The 18,418-nt window shown below is 35.5% G+C and overlaps 1 protein-coding gene across 3 annotated transcripts in view; it reads left to right on the forward strand.

Moving 5' to 3' along the window:
• The window catches only part of LOC149772419 (alpha-L-iduronidase-like), a 60,540-nt gene extending 43,117 nt beyond the window's left edge, over positions 1-17,423 (forward strand). For all 3 annotated transcript variants that reach the window (XM_089947836.1, XM_089947838.1, XM_089947839.1), the window contains exons 12-15: positions 1,683-1,808; positions 4,396-4,472; positions 11,480-11,595; positions 16,615-17,423. In XM_089947836.1, the coding sequence (XP_089803962.1) occupies positions 1,683-1,808; positions 4,396-4,472; positions 11,480-11,595; positions 16,615-16,754 (459 nt within the window). In that variant the 3' untranslated portion in view covers positions 16,755-17,423. The remainder of the gene's footprint in view (positions 1-1,682; positions 1,809-4,395; positions 4,473-11,479; positions 11,596-16,614) is intronic.
• The last annotated feature ends 995 nt before the right edge of the window (positions 17,424-18,418 follow it).

The following is an 18,418-nucleotide window of genomic DNA, read 5'->3' on the forward strand; positions in this document are numbered from 1 at the left end:
GCTTTTGAGACCTAGACATAAAGACCAGTCTAGACTTTATTTGAGACCTAGACATAGTCAAGACCTGTCCAGACTTTATTTGAGACCTAGACATAGTCAAGACCAGTCAAGACTTTATTTGAGACCTAGACATAGTCAAGACCAGTCCAGACTTTATTTGAGACCTAGAAATAGTCAAGACCAGTCCAGACTTTATTTGAGACCTAGACATAGTCAAGACCAGTCCAGACTTTATTTGAGACCTAGACATAGTCAAGACCAGTCCAGACTTTATTTGAGACCTAGACATAGTCAAGACCAGTCCAGACTTTATTTGAGACCTAGACATAGTCAAGACCAGTCCAGACTTTATTTGAGACCTAGACATAGTCAAGACCAGTCCAGACTTTATTTGAGACTTAGACATAGTCAAGACCAGTCCAGACTTTATTTGAGATCTAGACATAGTCAAGACCAGTCCAGACTTTATTTGAGACTTAGACATAGTCAAGACCAGTCCAGATTTTATTTGAGACCTAGTCAAGACCAGTCCAGACTTTATTTGAGACTTAGACATAGTTAAGACCAGTCCAGATTTTATTTGAGACCTAGACATAGTCAAGACCAGTCCAGACTTTATTTGAGACCTAGACATAGTCAAGACCAGTCCAGACTTTATTTGAGACCTAGACATAGTCAAGACCAGTCCAGACTTTATTTGAGACCTAGACATAGTCAAGACCAGTCCAGACTTTATTTGAGACCTAGACATAGTCAAGACCAGTCCAGACTTTATTTGAGACCTAGACATAGTCAAGACCAGTCCAGACTTTATTTGAGACTTAGACATAGTCAAGACCAGTCCAGACTTTATTTGAGACCTAGACATAGTCAAGACCAGTCCAGACTTTATTTGCATAAAGAATTGTGCAGATAATCAGTCAGGATAAAATATGGTAGAAACCATCCACTGGAAGATTGTTTGCATTAGGTGGATATTTTGAGCATGTTCCCTAGGGTAAATATGTGTATGATGTCAAAAGTGATGTTAGGCAAATAAACAACTAAATTGATCTACAGCATTTTTCCTGACATCAAATGTTTGTTTTTTTTACCTTCAATTTGTGAAATTACATGGCATTGCTTTGTTTTCATTATTAAATTGAAATTTTCTTTGTTAAGTCATACTATGCCATCTTGAACCCCAAAATATAATGGGGCATCTCAGTTTTTTTCTTTCAATTTAAAGTTTTTTCCCTAGGCTCTGGTGTGGCTCTCTATTGCATAGGGGGGTACTGGTTGATCTAAGTTGCTTGTCTTTATGAATCACTCACACATTTTGCCTATGTCTGCATGAGCTGAAATCTTAGCTTGACCAGCATGGGTATTTGAGAAAGCTTGCCAGTAGCTTACTGTGGGTCTGTGCTTCCTCCTCGGATCTTCCCAGGTTCTTCCTCTACCACAATACTGCCTGCCATGTACAGCCTATGATGAACTAAAAAATGGCATTACACCCAACAAACCAAATATAGTGCATACTGTTGAAAGCTGAAGTGGGCAGGTAACCCAGTCTAACCTAGACAATACTTCCTTATATGACTGAAATACTGAAGAACTTCAAGGAAACATAAATTTTGTCAGCTATGATTTTTAAACAAAATCTAAGGACAGAAAATTTACATAAAACTTTAATTACTTTACAGGGACCTGTCAGAGTTGCTATGTACCAGATTAAACCAGGAGTATTCAGACTGTCTAATGTTGAAATGCTACAACCTGGGATCATTATGTTGCATGTGTGTGACAAGCCCAAGTACGAGCCTGACCAGGTTTGTTATATCCCACTTCAATTGCCGAAGGAAATATTTTATCTTTGTTTATGTCTGTCTGTCTGTCAATCTGTCTGTCAGTCTGATCTAAAGTATTTTAGTTGCTTTTGATAGGATGCTGTTGCTAGGGATTTTTAGTTGCTATTGATAGGATGCTGTTGCTAGGGATTTTTAGTTGCTATTGATAGGATGCTGTTGCTAGGGATTTTTAGTTGCTATTGCTAGGATGCTGTTGCTAGGGATTTTTAGTTGCTATTGATAGGATGCTGTTGCTAGGATTTTCTTGATCAGGTTTGAACTAGGGTTAATCTGTGGGAAAATGTGGGAAATTTTTTGTCTTCTTACAGTGTTTGTAAATCCCCATCCCAAATGCCCAAGGTATTTAAACAACCATTATTAGAGGTGACACAGTGAAGGATCCTTTTGATACATGTATGTAGTAGGCTGAAGTATCAGCCTGACCAGGTTTGATAAACCTTCAACTGCAATTATAGCTCCAAGTGACAGACTGTTATTGATCTGCATCTATGTCCATCTGTCTGTTGATCCATCATTCCTTAAAATGGAATAGTTTGTGAAGCTGGCACAGCCAGCATTCATCATAATCAATGTTTTGTCTATCCAGAAGACGTTAGCTCCCTTCATATCTCTCCACAGGAGTGAAATTGCTTTGGTGCAACTTTGACAGCAGCCTTCGACTCGGTACTCTAAATCATGATAGGGTGATGGGGGTCTGAACTGTATGTCAAACTTAGTCATTCACTTAAGCCGAACACTAGGTCTTTCAAACATGACCATGATGATGCTTCTATACTTATCAGTTCGGTTAAGATATGAATCTTTGAATGTTAGGGTACAAATGTTCAGTAATACCGTTACTGTACTCTGTCATTATAACACTATCCATAGGAGTCACAGAGTATACTGTCTTATAATGAGACTACCTTATAAGGAAGTATACAGTACTACCTCATTATAACAATATCCATATGATCCACAGTACACTGCCTTATAGTGAGACCACCTTATAAGGAAGTATGTTATACATATACAGTACTACCTCATTATAATACTATCCATAGGAGTTAGAGAGTATAACACTATCCATAGGAGTCAGAGAGTATATTGCCTTATAGCAAGACCACATTGTAAGGAAGTATGTTATGCATATACAGTACCACCTGGTTATAACACTATCCATAGGAGTCAGAGAGTATACTGCCTTATAGTGAGACCATCTTATAAGGAAGTATGTTATACATATGCAGTACTACCTCATTATAATACTATCCATCGGAGTCAGAGAGTATACTGCCTTATAGCAAGACCACATTGTAAGGAAGTATGTTATACATATACAGTACTACCTCATTATAATACTATCTATAGGAGCCACTGATTATACTGCTTTCTAACGGAGTACATTGGTGCATATAATTTCACTACAGCATAATAAAATGGGATCAATGAACATACGTGCATTTTAAGAGGAATGCTTTTACACTGAAGGGTGTTATAGGGAGGGAATGCTGTATTTCACTTGTTTTGTTTAGGTAAAGCAGTTGATATGGAAGAAGTGTGAATTTCAAAAATGTTCACAGAATTTTCCATGGAAACTGTAAAACCCCTTCCCCAATCCATGAATTTAAGTATAGATCAAAATGTAATTTTTCACAAAAGCATGAAAACAGTTGAATTCATGTTACATATGTACAGTCAGTCTTGGAATCAAAAGCATGAAAACAGCTGAATTCATGTTACATATGTAGAGTCAACCTTGGAATCAAAAGCATGAAAACAGCTGAATTCATGTTACATATGTACAGTCAACCTTGGAATCAGAAAATAAATAGGGATTTTCACAAATTCTTTTTTGTTCCCAAATTTTGTTCCATCCATTTGCCAAGAGAATTGAAACCCATGTTTGTTAGATTAGTAGTACATCCAGCAGGCAATAACTTGGTCCATAATTTCTTTCAGAAATCCAATGAAACTTGACACAACAGCAAACAAAACTAAATCTGAGTAATGACTATGGACAGAAGAAAATGTATCATTATGATGATATACCTATTATTCATACATGACACGGTCTGACTTTCCACTTGTAGTGAATGAAACACAACATGAAAGGGTACATAACTCCTAATTAACTTTTGTAGGCACAAGTCAAACATGATTAAACAAACAATTTAGTCTTGTACGTAATGAACCAGGGTGTCTCAACCACATGATAATTCATTACTTGCTACTAGGTAATTTCTTCATATGGCATAAGGCTTTTTTAATTATTTCTGATCATTTCTTGTTACAAAAGTTTGTTATTGCAGAATAAGTTTGGTGGTGGAATAGACCAAAAAAAAGATTTTAGGACTTGAAAAGTCTTTCGTTATGGCAGAAAAATTACTGTTGTAGAGCTTTTAAAGATATATTAGAATGCCTTGTGCATCTTACATCAGAAATCCAAGTGAGGATACTGCAGACACTGCCGTTTGAACATTTTTACAATATTTCTAAATCTGTGTGAACGTAAAGGCCAATTTATGTATGACTCAATCATGGATTATGTGGATTTTTTACATTTTAGGTCAATGATGTGTCAGCTATAAATATTACCTCAGGTCAGATTTTGATTACATGGTCAGACCACTGTGTTAACAGCAGGTAAGGTATTTTCTTTATAAAAACAGTATGTGAATTGTGCATGTCCAGAAAGTAAAGTTTTGGATTGTAGATATTTTGGGCACTAGTAATATAGGGAATTATGTAATTTTGCTAAATACAATATACCAAAAACACCATATACAGTGCGACCCTGCTATAACACGCTCCGTTATAACGTGAATTCGGATATAATGCGGTTGTGGCGTGGCTCCCGAAATTTCATATATATGTATTTTTCTTGTGCACAAAAAATATCTTAAAAAGTACGAAAAAAACCGTAAAAAGTTGCTTATCATTTTGGGATAGAGATCGCGTATGAATAAAAAATGCAAGACAATCGTGGCTTGGCTCCTGAAATTTTATGTATTTTTCTCGTACATGAAAAGTATTTTTCTTGTACATGAAAAAGTACTTTTTCTTTTTTCTTAAAAGTAAGAAGAAGAAAAAACCGCATAAAAAATTTATTCTGGGATCGCGTAGGTCTTCGCCAATGTCGCAAACTTGGATTGTTTTTCCTTATTGGCTGCAAAACATACCATGTGGCTTTTTTATTTGTTGGCGACATTGTTGGCTGTTTAAACTTTTATATACAACCATTGGTTTTGAGTGCAGAAATTCAGAGGACCCATGAAAGGAAGCCGCAAACTAGATATAAAATGCACTGAAATTTATCTATTGTTACATAAACAAATTCTTTGTCTATACTGACAAACCATCTAAACAGTGCATTGTTATATCATAATCCGCTTATCCTGACATCTAGCATGAGTTCTGTATGTTGTGAAATATCCGATTTTTTGTTGTTGACATTTCTGGTAACGGAGGTCAACTGGACGAGGCATTCTCTTGTAATCTGTCTTTCATCGGATTTTCAGCCGCCCACTAGTAATTAATAATTTTACAAAGACTAGCATTTGTGTGTGGATGGTAAGTAAAATTCCTCTTCTTTTCACTCAGAATTAAATCCTTCAGAACACTCACGTTTTCTGTAATAATCCATGTCATCAGAACACCTGCCTCTCTATCGTCCATTGATCCTTTGTTAATTTTCAAACGCATGCGTAGAAGGCAGCATCATGCTGCTACCACAAATGTAAAAAAAAAAATATAAAAAAATTCTTATTGGCTTATTCAGTAGGCATGGAGGGACAGTAGCTAGAATAGTCTAAATGACGGCCAATTCCTTTTAAAAATGTATCCAGATAAAACAGTTTGCTGAAATTTCAAAGGAAACAGATTACCTTTGAAGCACCGACTGTTATGAAAACGTACTCAGCAAATGGAAAAAATCCCCGTCTCAATATGCAGTACAATTATTTGATGTTGCCGCCACAATAAGAAATGGGTATTCGTTTGGTTCTCCAAAGCTGTTCTTTAGCGGTGACTTCAAAAGCACATGCACCTTTCATCAAAGAAAGCCAACTACACTCTTTCAATAACAGCAAAGAAGTTTTCTTCAAAGGAAGTCAGTACCAAACTTAAATAAAAGTGATGGAATCTGATGGATTTTTGCATTTTCCAACGTGACTGGAATACTTTAACTGTGCTGTGCAAGTTTACTTTTTGTAGGGAAAAAGTTTATGCCAACGGCGGCTTAAAACTAACTTTTACCGACTTCGAACATACTTCAAAGTAAATGTGCTTCGTCATTCGTTACATGATTGTGCTATGTCTTTTCTCTGAATTCAGACCAATATGACCTGTTACAAAATTAATGAATATTTTCGATGGAATCACTTGTATTGTGGATTCAATGTATATGATGAGGTTCGCAGGTGAGTACACTGCGTTGATACTCTGATCATGCTATATATTAGACATTTATATATAAACACTTAAAACAGTATTCAGGTATATGTACCAATTCATGGTTCTCTAAATAAAGTAAACTATTATATGATGTCTTCTCTTTTTTCACTACAGGTGTATTTCTCATTTAATATGCATTAATTCAAGATAGCAACTGTTCCTAGGAAGCACGTATTTTTTTACCGCCCGCATTTATTACACACCCCCCTTATTTTTTTTTTTTCGGGGGGTACATTTTTTTCAGCTAACTGACTTGGTTGCATATAACACGGTTCGGTTCATAACACGGTCGGATTCTATGGCTCCCAACTACCGTGTTATAGCGGGGTCCCACTGTATATATATGCATATATTTTTTTAGAAGATTTTTAACAAACATTTTGGTGCTTTTCTTAAAGCACATGGATGCCAGACCACTCTGTTATGCTTGCTGGAAGGCTCATGATGAAAACAAATATGTAACTGCAGTCCTGAAGGACTTGTCCAAAGCTTTTGACTGTCTCCCTCATGTTTATTTGATTTGCAAGTTAAAGGTTTATGGTTTGTCAGATGACTGAGCTATCTGTTGAATTGTAAGCAGCAAATGAAGTTGCAGGGTGTCATGAGTAGTTGGTCTGAAATTCAAAGGAATTCCTCAGGGCTTGATCCTTGGACCATTACTTTTTAATGTTTTTATCAACGATATCATATATTATTTTACATATGTCTCAAACTGCTTTGGTGGCCTATGTGGTTAGAGCATCTCACTCAGATGTGGGAGGTTGTGAGTTTGAACCCCAGCTAAGTTGTACCAAAGACTTGCAAAAATGGTACTCGTCTTGCTTGGTTCTCAGCATTACGAGGTTAGTGTTAGGACTAGTTGGCCTGGTGTCAGGATAATGTGACAGGGTTGGACATGATACCACTTGTCTGCAGCATGGTGCCCCAGTGCTAGACATCACTATAAACTGCCACACTGCAGATGTTGTAGCATTATGACTCAAATTGTTAATGCTAGACTAAAAAATCCCAAAACACAGATATGGCTTTTTATAAAACTATGCTTACTTTAAGACTTTGTCTTTTTCCTCACCGGATTTTAACACTGATTAACACACTTGTAGCAGAGTCCAACACTGTGATTGACTGGTTTGCCACGCACAAAATGCAAGCCAGCCTAGACAAGTTTAAAGCAATAGCTGTGGATAAAAGGACATTCAGTACAAAGCCTGTACTTAACATAAGCAGCACTGTCATAAATTGTGTAAAAATTGTTAAACTGCTTGGAATTGACATTGACTATCAACTGCAATTCAATTCACGTGTTGTAAAAAATATATCTTGGAAAGCTTCAAGGCTAGCTAGACTCAACAAACTAAAAATGTTATATACATTTATCCTCTCTAGTTTCAATTCCTGTCCCTCAGCCTGGCATTTCTTCAATGACAAGAACATTACTAAACTTTTAAAAATACACACTCTTACTTATGCCAAAAATTCCAACTCTAAAGGGGCAGTCTTTGGGTTATGGCTGTAGAGACTTTCAAATACTGATCAAGCCAACTCCCATTTTTTAATAAGTTCTAAACACAATAAATATAATTTTAGATATTCAAATACTTTAGATGTCCCAAGAAATAAAACCTGTACATTTGGCAAAAAAATCCTTTAGATATGCAGTTGCCGATCTGTGGAATGAGCTACCAAATTGCTTTAGAGAGCAAATCTTTCAAAGGAGTTCCTCAGGGATTGCGAAGGCCAGTCAAGGGCCAGTAAAGCTTACAAAACAAATATGGGCAAAAAAGGGTAACATAATTTAAATACAAAGTGAAATTTTTTAATATAAATTCATTTTAGAAAACTCTTAGCAAGAATGTCACAATGGAATGGTAAAAAGATTTTCATTGTTAGTTATCTCTTTTGGCGTGCACTTGGGCACTAAATCCGAGAGATCGCCAAATGTTCATTGAACTCTGTCAAAAATGTAGAGAAATTAAAGATTGACCTTTGACCTTCCCATCTCTTTCTCCAGTTAGGCATTTGCTTCGATGAGGAAAAAATGCAGTCACCACTTCCTAAACATTAAATGATGCAAGTTGCATAACGTTCATGCCAATAGTTTCAGAGTTATGAACTTGTTCCATGGTAACTAGAGGTCTCATTGTCATTGTGGGATACGATATTTTATCATGATATTTAGTTTTCAGATATTCATTGTGTGACAAGATATATTGTAATTTTACAAATCTTTCTCTGATAATATGAATTACAGTGTTATTTAAAAAGATGAAGTACTTGTATTTCCTGATTCTATTTTCATATTTTGTTACTTTTTTAAGAGAAGGTAATATTACGAATAAGAGGATTAAAAACTAAACTAAAAACTTTTATCCAAGCAATCATCACATGATTTGATTTCAGGACATGAGTTGTTAAAAGGCCAAGCTAACCTAATTCCAAATTGGTTAGTGTAAAGCACCTGACCTTTTTCGCAAGTTCAAATCATTCTGAAATGAACATGCATCGTTCAGTTATATTACATCTTATTTATCTATAAAAGATATGTTTATGCAAGTGTTCCTATTATTATTATCAGTCTTGGAAGGAACTGAGTATCCTCGGAAAAGTTCACTTTTATTTGAATTCAAGAGCACTGCTTTAAATATGGTCCTTTTGATGTTTCTCGAAAATCGCAGAACAGAATTTTACCAAATTTGACAGAAATCATTCTGACATGAAAGGCAAAATATTAAGGTGATGCAAATGATACCAATCCACCAATTATGGCTGCTGTTGTTAAAATTATAAAATCATTTAATAACGTCAAAAACATCAAACATACTGACCGCCATGTATAGCCTATCGTGTGCTGAAAAATGGCATTAAGCCCTACAACAGCAACAACAATAACATCAAAAAAGCACTCAACAGAATTTGAAATATTTGACAGAAAGCATTGATCATCAGGACCGTTCAGATTTTTGCAAATGTTACCAGTCCACCATCATATTATGGCCACACTACTAAAATTAAAAAGTATGCAAACAGCTTTTAAAAGCTTAAGAGAATTTCACTAATTCTGACACAAAGCATCTGTCTTTGAAATCATTCAGAAAACTAATGCAGTTTTGCCTTCAAATATGGATGAAGATACCAAACACAGAGAAACATTGAAACAGACTTTTTCACTACATAAATAAATAAATTATGTAATTAACATAATTGAAGAAATTTCCTACAGAAAGCACGCTACTGACCCAGGTTCATTGTTAGCATAAATATGCCAAAACCACTTGAAGGAGACAAATATAATTATGAGGCATATTTGAATTCATCTGTTAATAACCTTGTTTGATTTTCAGGTCATGGCAAATTTGAACTTGGCTAAAGGAAAGGTAACCTTATGGCCTGGCTATGCATCCATCATCAGTCTGTCTGTCCACATTTGCTGTTTGACTTATAAAAAAATGCAGGGTGAATTTGTTTCGTCTTGGCAGGAATATTCCATGGGACATTCATTTCAAAAATTTTGTTTTGGGTGGTTACCATAGCAGCAATATGGCTTCAATGGCAGTTAAACTAGTTTTGATCATTCTTGTTAGGAATATTTCTTCAGATATGCTTTATGAAACTTTTTGTTTGGGTTGGGGTGGCTCTATTCAATTGTGTGGTTTCTTTACAAACTAGAAATCCTATAGTTCACTTCTAGAACAGCTGATCCCGTTTTGATCAAACTAGGCAGCAATGTTTCTGAGGGCATGCTCTATCACAAGTACTTCTAGGGTTGCTTTCCTAGCACCAGTGTGGCTTCTAATGCAGCAAAATGGAAAACTATGCTTAACATCTCCAGAACAATTTAACTATTTTGTTGAATTTGGTAGGAATGTTTCTTTGGACATGTTCTATCGAAATTGTGTTTCAGATGAAGGGCTTTTTATAGCAATGGGCTAACTAAGTTAGCCAGGTAAAATACCTGTTTTGGATGTATTCTCTAGAATGACTGATCCAGTTTTGATTAGACAGTTTTAAGAATATTTTTTGACATGCTCCATCAGATTGGTATTTGGGGTGACTTCCCTGCAATGTTATGTCTTCCTGAGCAAGTAAGTGGAAACTTTTAATTTTCTACAGAGTAGTTGGGCCAATTTTAATAAAACTTGGCAAAAATGTAAATTTGTGTGCATGATGGTTACACTAGAAAGCAGGTAAAAAAACTGAATTTGTTTCAAGAGTTGCTTTCTAGCAGTGGTGTGGCTTGCACAGCAACAATGTGGAAAAACTATATTCAACTTCTCTGGAATGGCAGAGCCAATTTCAGTACAACAATTTGCCAAAGTACATGTTCTAGTAGAGTTATATTTGAGACGGTTGCTATAGCAACAATGTGGCTTCCATAGCAGAAAAGTGGATAAATCTTCTTTTGATTTTTTTTCCTGCTGAGCCAAATTTGATCAAATTTCTAAGGAATAATTTTGAGACATGATATATCAGAATTTGTCTGGGGTGGTACCCCTAGCAATGATGTGGATTATAGCAACCATATAGAAAATGTTTTCATCTTCATCAGAGTCACTCAGCCAGTCTCACAGAACATGCTGTACCAAAATTTTTTTTTTTGTGTGTGGCTTCTCTAGCATTGTTGTGGCTTCCATAAATTTCAGTAGATGAAAATTATTCAGCCATGATCATTGCTTTTCAGTTAACCCAAGTTGCCAGCTATATTTTACTACTACACTTGCCATTTAAGTCACTCTATGCCAGCTGTATTTTTACTACTACACTTGCCATTTAAGTCACTCTGTGCCAGCTATATTTTACTCCTACACTTGCCATTTAAGTCACTATATGCCAGCTATATTTTACTACTACACCTGCCATTTAAGTCACTCTATGCCAGCTGTATTTTACTACACTTGCCATTTAAGTCACTATATGCCAGCTGTATTTTACTACTACACTTGCCATTTAAGTCACTATATGCCAGGTGAGCAATATCAGTTCCATTGGATCTCTTGTTATTGATACAGAAAATGGCCCCTAATTTGGCTTTGTTCAACCACACATGCTGTATTAACATGTACATAGTACTAAACAATTCCGAAGAAAAAAACTTACACAAATCTTCTCATTACCTGTTACTTTAATAGTACTGAAGGTAAATTATTTTGCAGATAAGATAAGTGATATTACAGTAAGTTTTCCAACTGTTCTATTTTCAGGTGCATTTTAACTTATGAGGTGGAATATTCAAGTAGTGCAAGTGGCCCTTTTTCTAGAATTAATAAAATAGATACTGCTGTAACAGCTTTTGTCTATTCACCAAACCCTTCTACGGGTAAGACATTTTCCTGGCAATATATTTGTAGATATGAAATGTGTCTGCCATGTCCGAGCTACTAATTGACAATAAATAATATTTTAAATCCTAACTGAATCATGTGCAAAATTTCAAGTACCAACATTGATGGCTCAAGATAAGCAAGTCTTATATAGAAATGACACAAAAAGTTTTTTTGTGTTCAAAATGCAACATAAAGTATATATGTTGTAAAAGTGAGATGCATAATTCTACTGTAGTCCAAGACTTATTAGCTGAATCAAGCATGTCTCATTAGTAAAGTACATCTCTCTAAGTTTAGACAAGTGAAAGCACTTGTCAAACTATGGATGTAAATTATGCTAGTTAATTTTTGTATATTATTAACAATCTCAATCATTTGAATACTTAAGAAGCTTTGCACTTGCAGCCTTATTTCATAGCCCGACTTAAAACATATTGCAGATTTTAATTATTTGAGTGTGGAACCATGATGCAGAAAATTACCTCCAATCTAATAAAAGCTTTTATTTGTTGAAATATTTTAATAAATTGGAAGAGGAGAAAAAACCTGACTGTATAATCGCTCCCAAAGAATTGAGAGAAACATTTTATTATATTTGTTTGGCAGTGCCTCAGGCTTCTGCACTTTGAAATTTCAAAATATACTACAGATCCTAGAAAAACAACAACTAAACATGAAAGAACCACATCATCTTCATTGGATGGGACTGAAGTGCAATAGAAATAGTCTTTGAGAACTATTGTTCCGTGCTTGCTGCTCTCTGATGATCTTCTGCAGAGAACAGATCCATAGGACTTTACAAGTTTGGGAGCTAGAGAAATGTTTTATTTTGAGCTATCTTGCTTGATGTTCACTCACTTCCAAGTATTTGAGTAGTCAGATACAAAGGTGGTCATTGTTGTTTAGTGAAATACAACCATTGATGTATGCCTGTCTTGTGAAATTGAACTACCTTCAGCCCATGAATGATGGTGCATTGAATGACATGAGATGCACAATAGAGATAGAAAAAGAACATTGTAGTTGAGTAGCATTGAGGGTGAAAAGAACTGAAGCATTACCAAGGAGTGAAAAATGAATTGCAGTGAGAGGATGTATATACAGTCAAACCTGTCTTAATGGTCACCTGAGTTCAGCAGTTACCTGGTCACAGTGGTCATTCTAATTTTCACATGGCCAATTTCCTATATAAATGTCATGTAATCAGCAGTCACCTGTCTTCTGTGATGAGCAGCCATGTTTCTTAACTTAGGAATGGTTTCACCCTGACTGCTATGATCACTGGAGTGTATCAACAGTGGCTGCTCCAAGTATTCAAATTGAACTTCTTTGTTTCATGAGCAAGGCATGCTATATATAAAGGTACATTACATGAATCGATGTTTAAACATTTAGTTTCTTGATTGTATTTACCAATAATCCATGGAAACTCAAAGGTGTCTGAAAGGTCAGATTCATCAAGCAGAGAGCACTTGTCAACGTGGTAGTCATGTGATACCACAAAACTATCACAGACGTGCTCTGTTATTGATGAATCTGACCTTCTCCAAGTTACTGCAACAGTGACATGTTTCTGGACATTCTTGGTATAATATGTTGCAAATTATTTTTCCTTTCGTTCTTTTACAAACAGTCTGCAACTTATTTCATATTTTTGTGTACAGCAACATTGGAAAGGGTTTCATTACTGAAATCATGTGACTATGGGACCTCTGATGTCATTGACATGTAGGTTGTGAGACTTGTGTAGTCATGTGACTAGAAGTTCAAATGGCCCTACACCCCAGCATAAATGTTGAAGCATAAAAAATGGGATTGAAAGGGTCAAAGGAAACTCAGGTGCTTCTAACAATGGCTACATGGAGCTTAGTTTCATTACCTAAACCTCCAAGGTCACAAACAAAAGCTGGCTTTGTTCTGATCTCAGCGAGTCTGAACAACTGTTTTATCCCTCAGTTGTTTAAAGTGTGAACAAAAAAGTGAGGTTACTGATCCTTGTGTGGAACTTACTTTATTAGATTTTGTTATTTTTCTTTTTGGTAAATTGCTAAACCAAATTTATCCTGGTATTAAAATACTATGGCTAATAATGATACACTTGAAATAGTAACAATGATAATAATAATAATAATAATAATAACGCTAATGCTATTTAGTTCATAGTACATAAAATTGTCATAAATGAAGTTTGAGAGCTAAACCTGCCTTCAGAGATCACTTGTCTACAAAGGCCACTTTTGCCTTTTTACATGGGAGGCTGCTGTACATGGGTTTGACTATTAGCTTCCTTTAAGAAGACTATCAAATGCAGATTTACCAAGGCATACAGATGTACCATGATGTGAGTTTTGGAACCCTCAACATCCAATTCCATTAGCCATGAAGAGTCCAGGTGTATTTGCAGTCTGTGTTTTACATATCTTAGGAATACTGGAAACACCACAAATATGTCTACACATTCATCCAGCCATTGGAATTCCCTTTGAAGATTACATGATTTCAACTCCCAAGGCCACAGTTTTTCCTACTCAAATGCCAGCACATGGAACAACCACTGGTCAGCTCAGATTGACTGAATTATCTCAATTTCAGTTAAAAGTGTCATTGCCAAGATCACAGTCACCAAGCATAAAACAATGCTTATTGCACATGACATGCACCCTTTCCCTGTGGTTGACTTGCTATGCTTCAGAAATCTGATTCATACACTGGAACCTTGCTACATCATCCCACCAATAACACACTTTGCAGAGAAAGTCATCTTAGACCTATATCACCACACATGTTGAGAAGTGCTAAACACCATATCAGAGGCAGAACCAGTAGCCATTATTACATATCATTGGACTTCAGGGGCTTGAGAGAGTTACATAATAATCGCAACTCATTTGACTGACAAGAAATGGTACCTGAAAAGCTTTGTTCTTCAGACAAGACCTCTACACAAGTCTCACACTGGTAAAAATATAGGAACAGTACTAGTAGATGCCATTTAGAAATGGCAACTGGAATGACACTGCTAGATACTCCCTACAGTGACAGATAATGCTTCTAACATAGATAAAGCTATTCAAGAGGCAAAGTTCACATCATGTGTTAAGTACATTACACATACTATATATCTAGCAACCCAGAGAGGGATGCAAGTTCATCAGATGTCACACCTTTGTGGGAGGATCTTGCGCATCGTCTCTTGTTTTCATCAAAGTACAGCTGCTACTACCATGCTAAAATCCAATCAAAGTACAGCTGCTACTACCATGCTAAAATCCAATCAAAGTACAGCTGCTACTACCATGCTAAATTCCAATCAAAGTACAGCTGCTTCTACCATGCTAAAATCCAATCAAAGTACAGCTGCTACTACCATGCTAAAATCCAATCAAAGTACAGCTGCTACTACCATGCTAAATTCCAATCAAGGTACAGCTGCTACTACCGTGCTAAATTCCAATCAAAGTACAGCTGCTACTACTGTGCTAAATTCTAAAGTACAGCTGCTACTACTGTGCTAAATTCCAAAGTACAGCTGTTACTACCATGCTAAAATCCAATCAAAGTACAGCTGCTACTACCATGCTAAAATCCAATCAAAGTACAGCTGCTACTACCATGCTAAAAACCACACAAGAGCTGTTGCAGCTTCCTAAATATGGACTCATCCAAGATGTCCAGAGATGTTGGAATAGTTCTATGTATGATTGAAAGAGTTTTAGAGCACAGCTTGGCACTGTAGCTACTCTAATAAGAAAGGAAATCACACAGATGGAGACAGATTTAAACACTTTATCAGAGGATGATATATCAAATGCAAAGGATATTGTCAAACTGATCAAACCAATGAAAACTATTACAACAGTATTGTGCAATGAAGCAGCATCAACCAAATCAACGCTATTACCTCGCAAACATGAGGCAGTAAAAACCCCAAATAGCATGCTTCATTATAGCAGCATCAACCATATCAATGATATTACCTCGTAAACATGAGGCAGTAAAACCCCAAAATAGCATGCTTCATTATAGCAGCATCAACCATATCAATGATGTTACCTCGTAAACATGAGCCAGAAAATCCCCAAAATAGCATGCTTCATTATAGCAGCATGTATTTGGATACAACATCATTGGGCATGGCTCCTGAAATTTTATATAAATATACACAGTACAAAAAATAATGTGTAAAAAAAGTTCATTATCATTTTGGGAAAGAGATCATGTGTGAATTTGAATGAAACATGATTGTGGCATGGCTCCTCAAATTTAAAATAATTTCACAAATTTTTTGGAATTTTTATGCTAAAATAAACGAAAGTTTGATTAAATAATTTGGCAGGATGTGTTGTATTATTGAAGAAAAAAGTGTCATTCGATTGCATCTTTCATTATATGCATTGTGTGTGTGTGGGTGTGTGTGTGTGTGCTTGGTTACATATAAAATGGTATATATAATATCATGTTTTTTGGTTATTATAATAATATTTTTTAAAAAAGAATGATCAAATGTTGTTGGCTGTATGTAGATGTTTGTCAGATCAGTCTGGAGAGATGTGTTATCCTCAGGTTTAAAAGCATGAACACATTGCAAAGTTTTATCCCAGTAAATGGAATATACACATTGCAGACAAAGTTTTATCTCAGTAAATGGAATATACACATCACAAAGTTTTATCCCAGTAAGTGGAATGTACACATTGCATATCAAATATATCCCAGTAATGGAATGTACACATCGCAGACCAGTTTTATCCCAGTAGATGGAATGTACACATTGCATATCACATATATCCCAGTAAATGGAATGTACACATTGCATATCACATATATGCCAGTAAATGGAATGTACACATTGCAGACAAAGTTTTATCTCAGTAAATGGAATATATGCATTGCAAAGTTTTATCCCAGTAAATGGAATGTACATATTGCATATCAAATATATCCCAGTAATGGAATGTACACATTGCAGACCAAGTTTTATCCTAGTCAATGTTTTAATTTCTTCGCTTCAGATTTAAAAGGAGATGACCTAGTGATTGGGTTCTACCGTGTTAGAGCTGTAGATTATTGGAATCGAGCTGGAGAATATTCACTACAGTACCAATATCCATCTGATTCCCATGCACATTCGGAACAGAAGTGCAGAAAATAAGATCCCGTAATCTGCAGAATCATGTGACCATGAATGACTTAACCAGGTTTAAGATGAGAGAGAGAGAGAGAGACAGAGAGAGAGACTCCACTGTAATACCTGTCATTTAGGAAAAATGTAAATTCAGACATTATCATTGATTACCAATTTGTATAGATTTTGTGGATGCTACAAACCACACATTTAGTTTGAACAATGATCTTTCCATGTAAGATAAAGGAAATCATTCCCAATTTACACTTTAAGTGCTGATGAAAAAATACTTTTTGTGTGTGCAAAACTATGAAAATTTATATATATATATATATATATATATATATATATATATATATATATATTCAGAGTACTAATGACTGGAGCTTTTAATTAGACAGCACACTGAAAACTCATGCTTACATTATTTATCTTTATCGTGCAACTTTGGTTTGTGACTCATATTGATTGTTGAACATTTTAATATTTGTCATTTAAAGTCAAATCCCTTTATTTGACAGTTGGAATTATTTTACTTATTGTAATGGTTGTGGTCTGAGTTGGAATAATGAAATTATGAAGTATCCATTAACTTTGTCTTAATGTGACTGTAGATCATACATTATGCTAGAGTGCTGCATATGTAAATTGTTGGTGATTTATGTAGACTTGTTAATAAAAATGGATTTAAATAAGTATTTGTGGATTTTTAAAATTCTGGTTGTTATTGTTATTGTAGGGTTTAATGCCATTTTTCAGCACATGATAGGTTATACATGGCAGCCAGTATTATTGGTGGAGGAAGAACCTGGGAAAACCTTGGAAAGAACCACTGACCCATGAGAAGCTACTGGCAAGCTTTCTCACATACCCACATTGGCCGAATCCGCGATTCGAACCCACACAGAAAAAGGTGAGATAGCAGTGATCCGTAACGGAGAGCACTTTAGACCATCGGCCACTTGGGGCTCCTTTTTATTCTGGTAAAATCACGTATTTATCAAATGGATACCCAGTAATTTTGATTGGCAATTTATTTTTTATCCCAAAGTTTTACTGTTAAGTGTGGAGATTACTGTTATACTTCCACTGTCCATTACCATATCTCCTAATCCAAGGGGTGGATATTCTCAAATCATGGTAGTTATTTTGCTCATAGGATTACCAAAAAGGGTAAAATTTGAACCTCATCCCCCCTCTGGGTCTCTTCAGACGGTTAAAACGTACATTAATGTCAATATCAGTGAAAAATATCCTGACCAAACCTTATAAATGCAAACTATGTGCATGCTGCCAAAGCAGGGAAAAAACAATACAGTGAAACCCCACTATAACATACTTTTCATATAGAATGGTCATGGCATGGCTTACAAAATTTGGCAGTAATTTGGCCAATTTCATCAAGCACTACAAATCTCTAATGTCAGAATAAACAGGAAATTGATTTAATAATTTGAAAGATGTGTTGTATTCTTTGTCTTGATGAAGTAATCTTATCACGGCTTCATGTTTAGATTTAAGAGATATTAGCTCCTTCAGTGATTGATTATTGTTAATCTAATTATTTTAGAACCATAAACAGTAATGCAATTAACTCTAATTTGTGCTTGTTGGCAATGCATCCTGTGTACAATATTTGCTAAGCTGAATGGTCAGATGAAATTTTTGTCATTGCCACACAGGTCTCTCCC

Source organism: Sinohyriopsis cumingii, unplaced genomic scaffold (assembly GCF_028554795.1).
Source record: "Sinohyriopsis cumingii isolate HCF-2022 unplaced genomic scaffold, ASM2855479v2 utg001510l, whole genome shotgun sequence".
Lineage (NCBI taxonomy): Eukaryota > Metazoa > Mollusca > Bivalvia > Unionida > Unionidae > Sinohyriopsis > Sinohyriopsis cumingii.